At 44.7% G+C, this 12,882-nt stretch overlaps 1 protein-coding gene across 3 annotated transcripts in view; it reads left to right on the forward strand.

The window, feature by feature from the left end:
- The window catches only part of CALN1 (calneuron 1), a 129,843-nt gene that overhangs the window by 42,671 nt on the left and 74,290 nt on the right, over nt 1–12,882 (forward strand). For all 3 annotated transcript variants that reach the window (XR_012631678.1, XM_074890354.1, XM_074890353.1), the window contains exon 3: nt 11,095–11,238. Coding sequence is in view for 2 of the 3 variants with exons in the window: in XM_074890354.1 (XP_074746455.1) it covers nt 11,095–11,238 (144 nt within the window). In the remaining variant the exon portion in view is untranslated. The remainder of the gene's footprint in view (nt 1–11,094; nt 11,239–12,882) is intronic.

A 12,882-nucleotide genomic window follows, 5' to 3' on the forward strand; every position in this document is an offset into this window, starting at 1 on the left:
CAGCACCTGAAGGAGCACCTCTGGGATTTTGGACAGGATTTAGGAAGGAGATATGTTTGAGTTGCACCCTGACCCTTGTAGCAACTCCTCTGACTTTGCACAGGGTTGCAGACCTGCTCAGGAGCAAGTTTTCGGCTGTTTGATGAGTGTCCTTGGGCAGCCTGAGTAGGCAGAGCTCCCCTTACAGTTTGTGTATGGCAGTCTGGAAGCCCTGGCCTAGGACAACACTGTGTCAGCGACACAACAGGTTGGGGTTATCAAGTGCAGAATAATAGAACGTGTCCCATATGCCAGGACATGGCTGGATGCTGCCCAGAGATAAAGACCACAGCAGTTCCATTCCCCTCCAACAGATCTTAACACAGTATCAGAATAACTTCTGGTGTTATAGATGTACCTCCAGCCACAGAGAATAAAAATCTCAGATAATGTAGCTCCAGGGCAAAATTCAGATTTTTTAGTGATTTGCAATGAGTTTTCTCCTATCTGCATAAAGAAATACTTTTGAATTGCTAAAAAAAATGCTGAAGCTATATCAGTTTTGCATACGGGCTGAAAGCGTTGCTGTGGTGCATTTCGGTGCTTCCTGTCCCTAAACGAGTATGTTCCAATGATGCTTTGCAGTCAGGGTGGGAAAAGCTTTCTCAAATTGCTTTATACTTTGTAAAGCAATAAACTTGGACCAAAAAGCATGGAGGGAGCTGGGGAGCTCAAGCTGATTGTAATTCTTCCGGTGGAAACATTTTCCATCAGAAAAATGCAGATTTGATTACATTCCCTGTTGACAATGGCCCTTTCAACTGAAAATAATAGAAGAGCTTCATTTCAGTAATGCTGCAATATTTCGTTTTGAATTTATGATTTCACTTTTTAAAATATTAAATAACATGGCCATGAAGTATTGGGAATTCACTGCGGTGAAGCCTTTTCTGGAAACCATTCCTGAACAGGAATGATAGATGAGCTTTGGTTTTGTTGCATTGCAAAGCCACCGAAGGAAAAGCAAACTGAAGAGCAGATTATTTCAGTATTTTCCTCACCTTTCTTTCTACAGGTATATTTGAAATTAACCCTTTTCATCCAATGTGGCCTGATCACGGCTGCTGTAAGGCTGAGGAAGAGGCAGTGCACAGCCGAGCTGCCCAAAACCCAACCAAGCACAGGATTGTAATTTACCACCTGGCAGAGCTCATGTTTTGGGCAGTGCCTCTGCTGCATCCCTCCTGCCTGCATCCCTCCTGCCTGCATCCCTCCTGCCTGCATCCAGGGTTGCTCCATCACTGTTCTTTTCCCTTCTGCATGAGCTCTCACATGTGTCTGCATTACCAAGAGCTTGCAGCCTTTGGTTTTATCTGGTCTTCAAATCAGTCGTCTTTATCTGATGGCAATTATGAGTCTGTTTGGGTAACTAAGGAAATTTCCAGTGTAATTAATAGGTGTCAACGGAGGCAGTGGAGCATTGGTGCTGCAGGGTTCAGGTTTTGAGGAGTGAGGTGTACAGCCCGGCTCTTCTGTCAGGCTGTGACTGGTTTCTCAGGGATTTGTGGACATATGAAAATTATTTTGAGGTAAAAGTGCTCAGCGGAATTCAGAGACTATAGTGACTGTCAGCCAGAGAAGATAAAGAGGTACCCATTTTTACCATGCAACTGAAAGTGAAAATAAGGGCAAAAAAATGGCCCAAAGCAAGGGAAAAAATAAGAATTTAATTCACTGTGTTAGAGTTTGACTTTCTGTGCATACATAGCAGAAATTACAGTTTCTCTCTGGCACTCAGACCAAGACAGCGTTTCTGGTGTTATTGTTTCCCAGAGAGTTCATTTCAAAACGGAGCTAGCTCTCCATTTTTCCTCCTTTGGAGCCAGGATTGTTGTTTGTAGGATGAAGCTCATATTGCTGAGCCTCGAAACATTGAAGAGGGAGAGCTGGAGAGGGTGCGTTAAAGTCAGATTTGTTTTGCTGAGCTCCTGTTCACAAGGTATGTTCTCAGTGAATCAATTTATGTGTTATAATCACTTTGGTTTTTATGGAGAAAAACTGTCTTTTTTCCGGGATGGAGTAGATTCTGGAACTTGGGGAACAGCAAATGCACAGGAACAGACAACTTTGAACTGAAAAGTGTTAAATCATAGGTATAGTGTGGTCCTTTCAAGGGGCAGCCTCTCACCTTGGGTGGTGATACCAGAAAAACAAGCAGTGGAAATAAATCCAAGGGCCAGGTGATAAATCTGCTGAGTGGAAAGGGACTAGGAGGATGCTCCTGTCTCACCTGGAGGAGTCGGTGGCAAAGCAATGAGCAATATCTGACTGTGGACTTAGAGGTGTGTGGGCTCATTTTGTAAGTCCTGAGCAGCCACTGCCAGGTACTGAGATGCTTCTCTGGTCCTTAGTATAACCATAGTAAGAACATATTAAAGTTGGGTTTAATGTGCCACTGGGTGGCCACGTGGAAGTTCACTAAAGGCAGAGGGACTGGAAAAGCAATCGAACTCCAGTAAAACTTGCCATAGGTGCTGCCTGTCCTGACTCGAGGGTCATTTTGCAATGGGAAGAAGGATGCCAACTTATCATCTTTGTCAGAGTTAACTCTCTGGGTGTTTGAAATGCTTGTAACAAATGGGTCTCTGCATAGCTGTTTCAAGGACATTATTCTAAATGGCAGGTACCTACGTTTGAATATTGGGCAGTAAATTTCCAACAGAGAGTGCTCAAAGTCTAATTAAGCCACATTTGCAAAGTCTGGGGAAAGAGCTACAAGTGATAGGAGAGGTTATATTTCCTATGCAGTTATTGCCAGGCAAGACTGCAGACTGAAACCCTTATTTTGGTAAGAAATGTATGAAGACTGTTCTAGCAGTAAATCAGTACAGGATGCAAATTATATATATTAAAAAAAAAAAAAAATAAAAGATGGGCAGCCATTATCTCTTCAGCATTAATGTGAGTCATCCCTAAGCAATCTTGAATCAAATCACTCTCTCTCTCCAAGATACTCCAGGGTAGGGCCCTAAGCTCATTATCTATTTATGTCCAGCAAATGTTTCACTTCTGATGATGAATTGGGTATTGATGTCAATAAACTAAATCAGCAGCTACCAGATGTTATAGGTTTATGTCTAGGCAGCTTAAAAAAAATGTTGTGAAGTTAAATAATTCTCTATGTGGCTCAACTGTTCCGAGGAGAATATGTACTGTGCATGAGGTTGTCTGAAGTGGTGTAGTGTCCTGGGAGGGAAAATGTTTTGTGCCTGCTGGATGTAAAGGATGAAGAAAGAATAAAGATGGTTTCCTATTAAAAAGAACTAGTGAAAGAGGAGATTGGGGTTTCTTTGGGAAACAATGGAAATCTATTCTCTCCTTATTCATATTAGTATCAGGTTCTTTATTTGTAAACAGAAGTTGTAGCATGCATCTTAAATTTATCTGCTTTCATAGTGGTGACCTTCTTTCATTGCTAGGAGTACTTCTTTTTCTTTTTCTTTTTCTTTTTCTTTTTCTTTTTCTTTTTCTTTTTCTTTTTCTTTTTCTTTTTCTTTTTCTTTTTCTTTTTCTTTTTCTTTTTCTTTTTCTTTTTCTTTTTCTTTTTCTTTTTCTTTTTCTTTTTCTTTTTCTTTTTCTTTTTCCTTTTTCTTTTTTCTTTTTCTTTTTCTTTTTTTCTTTTTTCTTTTTTTTCTTTTTTTCTTTTTTTCTTTTTTTCTCTTTTTCTTTTTTTCTTTCTCAAGAATGAGTAATAAATTTTTACCCTACCTTGAACATCCTGGGTTACAACACTTCCAGAGAGTCCCACAAAATGTCTGAGTCTGACTGCCCACCTTAGTAACAGTCCCATCACAGAGACCAGAGCTGGAGAGGACCATAAGCCTGACCAGTGCAGGGTCCAAGCAGGACCAGAAGCAGCTTTCACCAACAGTGTACAGTGGCTGAGCTGCACCTGCCAGGAGATAAACAGGCGTGGGCCTCAAGGGCTGTTCACATGGCATTTTCCAGCAGTTTAATAATCCATGACAGGGGAGGAACAAAAGAAGCACAAGAGGAGATTTGCAGGTCTTGTAGAACTCTCTGGATTTACATATTTTGCCCCAGTCTGTGTGTTTGGAAGTACATAGTCTTTTCCTTTCTCCTAGCTGCAGAGTTTTGTGTGTGGAACAAGTCAAAAGAAGGAGGATAGGAGATACTCCTCGTGGTTGCATTGAATACCCCACCCAATGTGCCTGCAGGGTCTCATGGGTTGTGCCAGGAGACCAAAATGCCCCTCTGGAAATGGCATGAGGTGCAGCGCTGGCTCCACATCCATCTCCTGCAGAGTGACAGTGATATGCAGTGGAGTCTTGCATAAAATGCTGAGACCTTTAAAAAGATGCTTTCCATCCAGTGAATAGAAATGAGATATTTGCTTATGCAGCCAACAGCCACCCTAATGCTGTTATTTATGATTTGTTTGATTGTCAGTGCTCAAAAAACGACCCATGTTATGAGCTGTTTGGTTGAGAGAGTGGAACCACAGAGCCAAGGATGTAGCAATACATCAGGAGGACCAGAGATCTGAGCAAAGTCCTCAAACAGGGATTGGCAGATGATGTGCTCAAGTACTCAGTACGTGATCCCTCATGTAAGAATTAACACGAAACCACCTTGGTTTTATGCTGACTGCTGCAGTGTGCACTGGTATACTTGGAGTAAAAATTTTTTTAACATGCTGAGGAGTAGGGACGTGGGCTGGAAGAGGTCCCTGAAGCTGGTTCCTACTGCTAGAGGTGACTTGGTCACAGAAACCAAAGCTGCCCAGAATGCTGCAGTCGTTGCTCACCTCTGAAACTTTCTTCTAATTGTCAGGCTAAAATTTGCTCATATATGTTTGTTCTTAGACCAATATTGCTCTTCACCTGAAATAGCTTTTCTCTGTCCTTGGGATGTCCACCTCCATTTTCCTGCCCTCCTCAGTCTGTTGCAGATGCAAATCAAAACACGTCCCTGAGCCAAGCCCTGCTCTTTTCTCACCTGACAGCCTGGCCATTTGCATCCTCTTCGACCTCCTCCTCACTTCTTTCATTCCGAGTTCCTCCCTCACCTTTCTCAGGCACTGGAAACTTGAGTATTCTGCATTATTTAATGGTGAGGGGCACAGCACAGCATCTCCAACCCCATTCATCCTTCTGTTGGCGTCAGGAGGAGCTGAAGGGGAGCCCTGCTTGTCTCCTGGATGAAATTCTGGCCACGGTAGGGAAATTTATAGGGAAGAGTGGAAGTTGCTATTTTGCCAAATTCTTCTGACAGCTGGCTTTCAGCACCGTGCTTCCCCGCTGGCTCGGTGCGATGCTGCAGGGCTCGTGCAATCACACACTGCTCAGCATGCACTGCCCGCAGAAGGGAGGGATGAAGCCACATTTACAGAGCAGCCTTGTGCGAAGGAGTTTGAGTGCTGCTGTCCACGCCAGCCTGCCCTCGGAGTAAGTATCTTCAAGCATTCCCAATCCAGCCCCTGTTGCTTCCACTAAAAGCTTCCATTTAAGAGAGTGTCTAGTAGCAGCAGATAGCCTTTATTTTGTGCATTTATATGGTAATGTGGTGTTCCTGCAGGTTACTTGGCAAGTGTTAAATGTGTTTGGGAACATAACCACAGGAAATGTCATTTCCACAAATCATTTTTTCCTGGAGAAGGAAAAAAAAAAAAAATCTGCCAAATTTTGTATGAAAAAGTCCTGCTCAGGAAAAACAAGACAAGGCATTTACTTTTGAGGCAGACCTTTCTGAGCTGAGGTACTTTGTCAAGTTGACTAGCACTGGTTTGTTTTGCCCATTTGACATAACTGTGTCTACCTGAGCTGCCGTAGCACTGAGACCACTATAAAACCCGGGGGTTTACGCCGCAGTTCCAGCTGCAGCCTTGGTCCATGCTTCTTTTTTGGTGATGCTGACAGGATTTGGTGCCTGAGCCTCAGCAAGATGCTGCAGCCGTTCAGGTAGACGCGGCTCCAGGTTGCTGTGAAAAGGTTTGATCTGGGGATGCTGAACTGTTTTGCTGAGGTTGAGAATAACCGAGTGAAATATTTTGACACTTTCAATTGGAATATGCTGGGGGGGGGAGGCGTTTCCATTAGATGAAAAATGTACTTATTTTGACACTTTGTTGCAATTTGCAGCAAAAAAACAAGCGTAAGAATAGCAGATGGAGGGATGGAAATTTCCATTTTTTTTAAACAGACATAGTAGTTACGAGACTCACTTAACAGTTCACTCAAGGACGTGCTATTTGCAGCTTTTAGATCATTCAGTTTGTACTTTGGTGCCCAAACCTGCAATTAAGTGAATGAGATGACTTGCAAGATTTCGGGTGGTGGTATTTCTTCTCTTATCATACTAATGAAAATAACTATAGGACTCTGATTGTAATTGCTGTGCATTTAGGGTGTGGTAGTTACGGTGTAATTACAAAATTTATTATGGTGATATTTATATCCAGTGAAATAACCTGAAACCATCTGCAGCGCCCAAGGGTAGCTAGTGGACACTAGTGGCTCAGGCTGAATTTATTTCCTGGAGTATTGTGATTCATTCTCATTCAGGAAGCAAAACAAAAGTAATGATGGTTGCCTCTAGTTACCAGTCATAGGGAAATCATCTGTAAATAAACCTGTTACTGAATGTGGAGAAGGGATGAGCCGGGGCTGGGAGCGAAATGTCAGGTTCCTGCTTGGCCAGGGCAGCCAGAGGTGCGGAGAGGTGTTTTGAAGGGAAAGGCTGGAGCTGGCGCCATGTGAGCGGGTGGGTGAGGACATCTCTTCTGGATGCAGATGGAGAGAGTTAACGCCTTGCTAGGCTGGGTGTCAGGTCCAACTCTGACAGCAGTCTTGTTTGTGCCCTTCAGAAAGGTAATGAACGAAAATCATCCTTTTCCCTGATTCTTCCTTTCTTTCTTCCCAGAGGAGTGTGGGGGTAATTGGCCGGTCATGTGCTCCTTAATAGGGAAGCTGGAAGGTGCAGCTGGTAAATGTGAGGAAAGAGAGGGAATTAATTAAAAGCAACCCTCCTCATATGCAGCTTTTGAATGCTCAAATAACTCTGAGCAGTGAGTGCTGTGCTCTTGGGTCTCATGGAACATAAATCCTCACCGGGCAAAAAACATAAGGCTAAACTTTCCTGAGCAACATGCCTTCAAACCCAGCTCACCACACCTGCCTTGGCCCAGACGGCTCAGGCGAGGGCCCTTCTGCTCCGAAATCTTGGCTGATTCTCACAGCGCTCCTTCCTCCTTGCTGCACTTTTTGTCCTGGCAATTCTTTCCAGCCTTGTATCGTTTTGGAATTTAATTAATGTTGTGACTGCTCTCTCTTTGAGATCATTAACAAAGATGTTAGAATGGGGCCAGATGCTGATCCCGTCTCTTCCCTCTTTCACTTGAACGATGTTCAGCATTAAGCATTGTGTATGGTCCGTCTGACAGTCTCTCTCTCTGCAGAAGCATTGCTTGCTGGTACTGTTCGGATTAATTCTGGGAGTGAGATGGTTTAGGGCTGCTAATAGTCACTGGCTGTCAGGTGAGCACTTTTTTGTTGACATCACCTTATATAGAGGAGCGGCATCACTATTCCCAGGGGCTGGAGAAACTGAGACATGGAGAAGAGCACTCAGGTCCTAGCCTGGGCTCCTTGGGAAGGAGTGATGTTTCCTGAGGCTCAGGTCCGTGCCATCACCAGCAAAATGGGCTATTTTCTGTTCTCTAAATCTTGCTGTGTTTTCTCTTCTTTCTTCCCTTTTATCCTCTAATATAGTTCTGTGTCAACTGCCTACCTTTGGGAGTAAAAGAGGGTACTATATAGTGGAAAGGGGAATAAATATTAGCATTTGCTAACACTCCAGAAAAGGTGTAATCTGAGTATATGTGCTTTGTTGGGTGTAGAGGCTCTGCTGCCATCCTGGCTGGGCAAGGGGAAAGGCAACCGCTGGGCAGCATTGCTTTGTCACCCGCCCCCCACCGTTATCCTTACTTTTCCTTTCAAAGACTTACCTTCTGGGCCAGGGTAAAGCATCCCTATGCAGGGCAGCTTCCAGCCACAATGGAAGAGGTCTCAAAGTTTCTCCTAAGCCCTGGCGGTGTCTTTGTTGAGAGATTTACTCCGTGGACCACGTCCGCTCCCAGTTCTGAGCCAGGAGCATCAGTTGCCATGGCGACTTCTTTGGGAAAGTCATATGGGGAAAGTGCTGATGTATTTTTAGCTTTGGGTAATGAAATTTAACAGCTGGAGATAAAGGTAAGGGCCAGCCAGGGTACCACATGTTCATGGACCGCTGTTTGGGACTGGCTCTTCAGCAGCGCTGGCGGGGCTGGGTTTGGGAAGGATGCTCAGGCCTGTGGCTCACACGCTGGGTGCTGTGCAGGACAGCACCCACGAGTATGTCAGAGGAGAAAGAATCACTATAAAGACAAGCTGATAAGGAGGTGGTGTTACATGTAAAGACAAAGAGGAGGCACTGACTGAGGTCACAGCTCCTTCGTGTACAGTGTGTTCAACCTATAAATAGCTCTTCAACTATACCTCTGCACAAGTGGTATTTATAGAGTGATGAGTGACAAAAGCTTCATTTGGTGTCAGGAGCTGATGTGTGAAGGATGTTTCAGGCTTGGTCAAAAGTTCAGATTTCTGAGAGATATGGAACAGAGCTGGACCCCAAACATGTGGGGCTTCCTCTGATCGAGGCTCAAAGGTTGCAGTGCTGTTAAATGCCCCTTCAGAAGTCAGGGTATCTGGAGAAGATACTTGCTAGATATTGGCATTCAGATATCCTGCAGCAGAGCCCTTGTACAGACATAATTTATTCATGTAATTTGGATCAGTCTAACTCTTGCGTAAACTTTTCTGAAGGTAGGCTCATATTTTATTTTCTAAAATACTTTCTCGGCTCCCTGCTATATTTTTAGTTCTTTCGTCTTCAGCTGTCAAAAGTTTATTTTAAAATTAATTGATTTCGATGTAATATTTACTGCACTTTAGCTTTCAGCACAGCATATGAAAATAGATTTCACTACAGCTGGCAGTGTCTAATGGGATTCGTTCCTACTCCAAAGGTTCTTTGCATTATGTACTGATACTTCCAGCCGAGCTTGCTTTGAACAGCCTCACCATCTTTTCATAGCACCAAGCCTACACCAGCCTGGGCTGGCAGGGAGACAAGGTGAAGCATTTAAGTTTAAAGAAGCCACAGTTGATGCATACTTGAACCCACAGTGTAGATGTTACAGATATGGCCCAATATTCATTGGCATTAATAGGATCTTCCCTTTTTGCATCAGTGGGCTCTTTGGATGGATTAAATATTGATCATATCTCATTATGATAACACAGCTGTGGTGAAGATGAAGCAGTAGGTCGTGGAGGTGCCCTGGCCCTGGCACATCACCAGGGTATTACACATGGCAGAAAGCATCCCATGGAAATTGGAGCAGAATTTGCTAATGCACTGGTGTTGTCATGGGAGGTGGTGAACTTTGATGTGAGGTGATTTGGAAGCAGCCTTTGAATTGTAAAGCTTTACAGAACCTGTTAGCAGAGATGTCACTGAAACCATTTCCTGGTGGGTTATGATGCTCCTGGCTTTTTCCCAGGAGGACTGAGGACCTTTCACGTAGCTCCACTGCGGGGGACTGCTGCCTCCCTTACACCTGGGCAGCAGAGGGCAGAGGTGACATGCTGGCAGTCCATGGCAGGACTGAGAATATTTTCTTGTGAGGTTTAATGCCTGAACTACCCAGGACTGGCCAAACTTCTTCCATCCACTCTGTTTCCTGATAGAGAATAGAGCATTTTTTAATTAGGTTTTTGTTGGGGTTTTTCTCAAAAAAACCTGCTGAGTTTTCCCTCCCACTTCTCCAATGAAATGCTTTCACATGAAGATTAAACTCCTCTTGAGCAAAGTTGCAGCGGGCCCCAGCATACTGATTTTTCTTATATCCTCATTCCTAAAAGAGATATGATAAAGCATCCTGTGTTTTTCTCTCCACAGCATGGGCCAAAGATCGTTTAACCAAAACTAAGAAACCAACACCTCTTTCTCTCCCCACTTCCAACCAAACCCTTTAAAGTAAACAGGCTCCCAGCTGGCTGAAATGTTAAAATTTCTCTGTTTGGCATTTGCAACAGTCAGATCTGAGGAGCTTGGTGGTGGGGCTTCAAGCTGAGACGTCTGTGAGGAGCAGGAAACATGCAGGGTCATTGAAGTGGTGGATGCATAGGAGTCCTTCGGTGTGGTGCACGAGTGGAGAGTGGCTCTTAAAGGCTGGAGGGGAATATGCCAGAATTAAAAAGCATAACAAAGTCAGATGTCAGAAGCTGAGACAGGCTGAGGAAGAATGATGGAAGTGATTCCTTTGATGCCATCAGCATTTTTATTGATCAGAGGCTGTTTACTGCTGTAAAACAGTTATAAATTAGAGAAGAGATGTGAGGAGGAGTGAGAGATGGAAATTGCCCGGGTATGGTTTAAAAGATGCACATCTGCATTTATCGGACAACGGAGAACGTGTACATCCAGGCTCTGGCTGCAGAGCTCCGTGCCCTGCAGAGGAGGCAGTCAGCACCCAGCTGTTCTGGTCACATAGTTTTGTTGGAGAAAGTTAGAGCTTGGTCTGCCCATGTAACATAAGACAAACGTGCTTGCAGACATGCTGAGGGGCTTGGAGAAGAGCTGCTGGAGAAGCCCCTGGGGCTGGGGTTTGCTGTACAGCTGTACGCAGGGAGACTTTATTGAAGATCAGGATGGTTCACCCACAGCAGTCCAGGGCAGATGCAGCAGAAAGAAACGGAGTTTGATGTGTAATGAATTTTGCAATGATATTTAGCACAGAAAACAGGCAGCGAGAGTGGGGATGCTGTTGTATTTATCTATCTGCATACAGAGGCATGCATGCATGGCTGCATACACGCAGGTATATATGTGTGTATGAACATATCCTGATTGCACTGACTTGAAATGGCCAAATATGTGTCATTAACGTTAGAAAATGCAATATATGCTGCTTCTGTGTCCCATGTGTGCAGATGCATTGACCAGGGAGTCCTCCACCATAACAAGTCCTCTCTTCTTCCTTCTCCTTTACAGAAATTCGCGAAGCTTTCCGGGTGCTGGACAGGGATGGCAATGGCTTTATATCCAAGCAGGAGCTGGGCATGGCAATGCGTTCCTTGGGTTACATGCCCAGTGAGGTGGAGCTGGCGATTATCATGCAACGCCTTGACATGGATGGTAAGTCCTTGCTGTTGGTTCGCTGTTACTGGCGGACGGGGGCTTTCCCAGTGCGTTGTAGCCCATGTTTTTGGCTCAAATAATTTATGGTCAGAAGGAAGGTCTGGAGAGGAAGCTGTGAAACTTGCAAGGAAAGGGCAGATGACTGTGAGCCGTCAGCCTCCTGTAGATAAACCTGCCCCTCAGGCAACCCATGCAAGGGAGATAGAGCATCTTATATTTAACCAGCTGATACAGTTGAGTGAAGACAGACCAGCTTTTGCAACCTTTCTCTGCAGAGTTGCAAATGGTCTTTTGCAAGGCTGTTGTAACCTTTCTCTTTGCATTCCTGGGCAGAATCTGGCCCAATGACACTTACCAGAGCACCCAACCAAGCAGAGTTGCCCAGTCCTGTGGCCTCACAGCTCCTTGCAAGTAAAAAAGATGATGTGGATGGGAGCTGTGTTGTGTTGTAATGAAGTGTTGATGGTTTTTGAAGGAGAAGTTTAGAAGAGTGGAATAATTTTGAGCAAAGTCCTGCTGTGAGAGCTCGTCAAACGATTACTAAGAGGTAATAAAAGAAACAGAACCCACCATTAACAGGAAGAGAGAAATGCAGCATCAGGATGCTGGAGCCCAGGGAGGACTTTTTAACTGCTGCAAAGCTACAATCAGAGATGATCACAATGAGCGGGCTGTCTTTAAAATGTCCTTGGTCAGAGCAGGAAGAGAGACTTTCATGATGCCTGAAATGTGCAGGGAAGCTGGGGTGTGGATCTGACTGTCTCCCACCCTTCTGCAGGCGACTGCGGCAGGGTGGAAACACTGTGCAAAGTTAGATGAAATCACGCCAAACCAGAGTGCTGGATGCAGCCCTGGTCTGAAGGGGGATGTTTGGCAAGCCGATGCGACGCCAGCATCCTTGGGGAGACTGCTGAGAGCAGAGACCATGGGAGATGGTGGCAATGGGAGTGAAGCTCTCCTACCTCCCTGGGGATATCCGACTTGAATGCCCCCATGAGATGCACAGCACAACTATATTCATCAGGCCAGGGGAAGCAGGGAAGAGGCTGTCAGCCTGCCCGAGGGTGTTCAGCATCTCCCCTAGACAGGGAGACAAAGTAATGCAAAACCTGGAAGATAGAGAAGACCAGCTGTTGAAATGATCTCATTCCTGAAAGAAAAGAAAAAATAAAAAAATCCATCGCTTTTAAAAGCATTGTTTCAAAAAAATTATTGTTTGCACCTTGTTATGTTCTGCTGGCCTTTCCTAGCAGACCAGGTGATTTCTCTTTAGGTTTTGTGAAGGAAGGCCAGACTCAGCATGGTGCCAATTCATGGGGTCTTTTACCGAAACTCTGCGCTTTTTTGGAAAAAGAGTGCTGTGGACTTGGCTTCCAGTTTTGATTCATCTCCAGTTATTCCCTGACTCTCAGTCTCGCAGACATGAGACTTTGGCACTCTTTTGTATACACTCCTAGCGTGCAGGGACCTGTAATCGGAGAGGTGGAGTTAAAATGTAGAGTAATGGGCTGCAGATGGAAGGTGTTAAATTCCTGTTTGAGACTTTTTCAGAAGGCTCAATGCGTTTTCTGCAGAGATGGGAGGTGATTCTCCATCTCTTCCAGCTCAACAACTCCAAAGATAGAGTCGGGTTGTGCTGGG

This window comes from Strix uralensis, chromosome 20, assembly GCF_047716275.1.
Source record: "Strix uralensis isolate ZFMK-TIS-50842 chromosome 20, bStrUra1, whole genome shotgun sequence".
In the NCBI taxonomy this organism is placed as follows: domain Eukaryota; kingdom Metazoa; phylum Chordata; class Aves; order Strigiformes; family Strigidae; genus Strix; species Strix uralensis.